We start from the raw sequence: 4,714 nt of genomic DNA on the forward strand, positions 1-4,714 counted from the left end.
ATTTTATGTATGTAGTGATATTTGCGACAATCTAAAGAAAGATTTAGTGCTGTGTATATTTTGATACTATGAGCCAGTAGCGTGGAGAGAGTAAAGGAAAACTTAGCAATGCTATCCTAACTAAGATTATAAAATCGTAAGTCTGTTTTTTTTGTTTCGCTTTTACGTTATAATTAATTAACCGATCTTAAAGTTTTGCATGCAAATTATCAGGGGTACAGAAAAGGATACCAACCATTAACCTAACACCTACGCCCCTCCACCCACACGCTGGCGAAGCCGCGACCGGAAACTAGTAGGTATATGGAGCTAAAAAGGACGGTCGACATTGTAGATGAATTCTGTGAATATATTTTAATTTTATATACTATAAGTCCATAAATATTACTTAAGCACTCTGTAAGGATGTGAATTTTTTTTATATATAAACCTAGAACACGTGATTGTAAACTCAATATTCACTGACTGAACTGAATATTGATTGCAAAGTGAACACTTCGTCCGTAAAGCTGCTTGCGTCGTATTTCGACATTCCGTATATGTTGTGATAAAATAAATATCTTCGTATTATCAACATATACTCACCGACTGGTATAAAAAAAAATGTAATAAAATAAGGCGTAGACTGAAAAGCAGCCTAGCTGAGACTACGACCTTTTCACCAAATTATCAAATATGATATTGTTAACTCTTTTTTTATGGTTTTGTACCTTAATTTTTTGTATCTTTGTTTCTTTTTGGTGAGTAAAGTTACTTATTATTTTTAAAATGAGCTTGAATCATTCTCCACGAGATTCAAAGGCTTTGCCCAGGGATGGAAAAATTACAGTCTATTACTTCGAACGATAATTGACGTACTTAATTTTTTCCTTTATTCGATGAAAAGGAGGGAAGATGTGTATATGATTCAAAGCTACTGTGCGATAAGCATGTGAAGTTATTGGGCGAAGTTAGTCGAATAAAATATACTAATTTCGAACACACGCGATACCAATGACTTATACTTAAAGTTGTAATAAACTTAAAGGTCAATAAACTTCAACGTTATAGTGTTTTTTTAGATTTTTCTTATCTTGTTCAATTTTAATATGTTATGATATAATTTTATCCTCTTACCGATAAATAGCTTACCACTAAATTTAAAGCCTGTCTTAAATATAAACAAATAAAAAATGCATAAATAACAAGTTACTATAGAGTCAGGTAATACCGTACATTAGTATAAAAGAAGTATTCAGGATTCCTTGAAGTCCTACGGGCTCTACATTCGTAGCGCAAAAGCCCACGATGGCCTTGAAACGAAATTTCGCGGCATCGCGCTTTCTCTGGTCGGTGTTGGTTTTTAGTCACACCACAAAGGAAACAGTGAACGTTGGAAGTGTAGAGAGCTATATTTTTCGCGCATAGATCAAGGGCGAATCGTGGCTAATGTTCGTGGCCGCGATTTATGGGCGAGTGGAGAGCCGGCTTTAAGTTTAATGAACAGGACAAAAAGTCATTAGTATTATTAGTCAAGCGTAAAATTGACCACTTTCTTTAAATTATAATGAATTATTAAATAATGAATTTCTAAATTTTTTTATTGTAATTACAATTAAAACTGGCACTCATATTAATTGCTTGTTAAGATGATAAACGTTGAGAAACTAAATTAGATAAAATTTCAAACTCGAAAAACTTCTTATTAAGCTTAAGTAGATAAACACACTTTGGGATTTGAGTGTGAAATAATAATGTCAATTCGCTTTTGTATGGACGAACTGAAATAACTTAATAATTTATTTATTTTATGCTTAGAACAATTTTTATTTGACAGGTATATTAAAGTTATCTTAGTTTTTTTTTAATTCCTGAAATAATAGTAATGAGTCTTTTCTTAAAAATGAAAGAAAAATAATTTGCCCAATGGTAACCATAGCCACGTTGATTTGAAACAATTCGTAACTGTCAGTATTGACGTTCTTATCGTATTTTATATGTCCTGTATGTAGATATAGAAAGTTATAAGCGTAATGTTTAAGAAATGGTCTGGAAAATCCCAGAACATTCCAGACAAACACCCTTCCTTACCTGTCCCCGGGACGTCAAGGGATCCCGGTGTTTTAGGAAGTAGTGATCATGATCCAACGGAGCACCAAGCATCATGGGGAAAACGCTGTTGCAATTATCTGTACGACAAAGAAAATAACTTATTTTGTGATAGGAGTTGTAAAAGTTGGCTTTATATAACCATATATTCCATCATGTATCTGATCTTCCTAAGTACGTATACGCTGATATTCCTTTATGGTTCTTTATCAATAATCAAATTCATGGATGACTATCAAATTATTGACAAAGTTGAACTCTTAACCTATTCAACCCACGGTATCGGCTTATCCGCTACTCCAACCTCATTGAATAACTTGCCTGTTATTTGGTACAGAAATGATCCAAAAGATTACGTGAAGTACGTTGACACGATAACAGATATAATTAATAAAAGAAGAAAAAGAGAAATTAAGAATATGACAGAGCTAGGACCATGTGGTTCCTCTCCATACGGATATGGGTATAAACCTTGTATCATATTAAGAATAAATAAACTACTCAAATGGTCAGCAAAACCAATGAGTGCAGATATAGCCAAAAAGCTTAATGCTCCAAAAAAGGTGCAGGAATGGATGAAAGTGGAACAGAAAGTATGGTTACACTGCGATGGCATTCACCCATATGATAAGGAACATCTGGGTAAAATCATGTATTATCCAGATCCACCAGGTTTTGATCCAAATTTATTTCCATTGACCAAAAATACAGAATCTCCATTAATAGCTGTTCAGATTTCTGACTTTACTTTCGGGATATCGCTGGCTTTAGAATGCAAGCTATGGCATCATGAAGGAGTATCAACTATTGAATTCATGTTATACGTCACACCTAAGAAGATCGAACATTTATAAGAATTAAAATGAACTGGATTTTTGGAACCGAATTGGTAATAGAGCAGTTGTCATTAATTATCTGTTTAGTAATAGAGGAATTTCAACGAAAGTAAAACTTGAACGGAAATAAATTTGTTTTTATTTTATTTCAAATTGTTTCGACGTGGTTAATTTTGCTTACTCGGATCACTTCATGGTCTTTATTTAAGACTAGGATGTTCTACACGTGTCCATATGAAAACATATAAATTTTCGTTTAAAACGGTCTGAAGAGGTTAGAAATGTCAGTTTTATATTATTAGGACAATAAAAATATTTGAATAAACATGAGAGTTACAAAAAAATAAATTAATCATTTTCAAATAAGAAATATTTGCATGCTAGCAATTATGTAATAATTTTAATATGTATAAAAAGAAAAAGGTTTGTATGTACACATGTATATTAAAAATAACGATTGACGCCGTAGCAGATTCTATTTGAATGTTGTTGATTTATTAAATCTTACTTATATTGAATGCTGCATACTACATATTTATATACAAAACAAATGCTTGATGACGTATTTAGGTAATCCTGTTCTGAGTTGGTTTTGTTGTAGCTCCTCAAGTTACATGTTTTTGCCATTAGTCTGAATCTGTAATTTATGGTAAAACATAAAACCATTTTAGATGGCGCTATAAGCATTTTGTACGTCACTTAACATTACTTCCCAAATACAAAGTATAACGTCTTATCTTATACATTGTAATAAATATTTTATATTAGTCGAGTAAAACTATTATTTTCATCTACTAAATTTAATTAGTATATAAATATTTTTCACATGTATATATATATTTTAGTGTTAGATGTAAAATCGTCAAAACCGCTTATAGCCATTGGTGTCGTAAGAAATATTAATCATTCCTTACATCACAAAGAACCATCAACATTGAGAACTAAGATGTTATGTTCCTTGTGCCTGTAATTACACTGACTAACTCAACCTTTAAACAGGAATACAACAATGCTACATATTGCTGTTAGGCGATCATATGTAATGATTGGGTGGTACCTATCCTGACCGGCTTGGACCATAAACATTTGTAGTTTATCACATATTTTTTCATATGTACATATATTAAGTATTCTGTTTGTGTATGAGTAAATATATTTTCAAATAAATTAATTTATTATTCCTCTGCACACCTAAAAACTTTTTTTTTCTGCACATCGTTAGTAGGGGGGGGGGGCAGAATTTTCTCCTCCTGAAAGTTAAAACCTACTTTTATAATCAGATTGGTAATAAAAATAAGTATACGTAAAATAAGGCTTATATAAAGTTATAATTAGCATTCATTACGATGTAGATTTAGCTCAGATGTTATGTCATAATTGATAGCCTGGTATACCTTTTAAACTTGGATGTATTTAGCTTAAGCTTTGCTCAGAATAGTTTGTGTAGTATTAATCATTCATATTGATTACTTGAACCACATACATAATCCAGTAGGGGATAATATCGTCTTATCGGATTACTGGAACCTATGAAATTATAATAGGTCATTAACTCATTACATTTCTTCGAAAATCAAGATGGATCAGAGAATATATGAAAATTTTAACGAACGATAGCGAACTGAAATAAAGGCAATGACTATTAATTTTTCATCAGCTTAATTTATGTTGATACTGCCTCGTTTGTCCAGTAATAAGTTCAATATCCTGAGACTTAACATATATTACTAAGCCCCCTATTGAAGGCACGTAAAGTTATTTTCATGCGGCTGATCTCATTGCATTTGTGC

The 4,714-nt window shown here is 31.9% G+C and overlaps 1 protein-coding gene across 1 annotated transcript; it reads left to right on the top strand.

Moving 5' to 3' along the window:
• Nucleotides 1-2,133: 2,133 nt before the first annotated feature.
• Nucleotides 2,134-2,967, top strand: LOC126772866 (sodium/potassium-transporting ATPase subunit beta-1-like). The gene has a single exon (XM_050493474.1). It carries the CDS (start codon nucleotides 2,244-2,246, stop codon nucleotides 2,940-2,942), a length of 699 nt encoding a protein of 232 aa, XP_050349431.1. The 5' UTR covers nucleotides 2,134-2,243; the 3' UTR covers nucleotides 2,943-2,967.
• Nucleotides 2,968-4,714: the final 1,747 nt, after the last annotated feature.

This window comes from Nymphalis io, chromosome 13, assembly GCF_905147045.1.
Source record: "Nymphalis io chromosome 13, ilAglIoxx1.1, whole genome shotgun sequence".
In the NCBI taxonomy this organism is placed as follows: domain Eukaryota; kingdom Metazoa; phylum Arthropoda; class Insecta; order Lepidoptera; family Nymphalidae; genus Nymphalis; species Nymphalis io.

Excerpts from the sequence above, each read along its gene's own strand:
- LOC126772866 (XM_050493474.1), top strand. The coding sequence starts at position 2,244 with ATGTATCTGATCTTCCTAAGTACGTATACGCTGATATTCCTTTATGGT.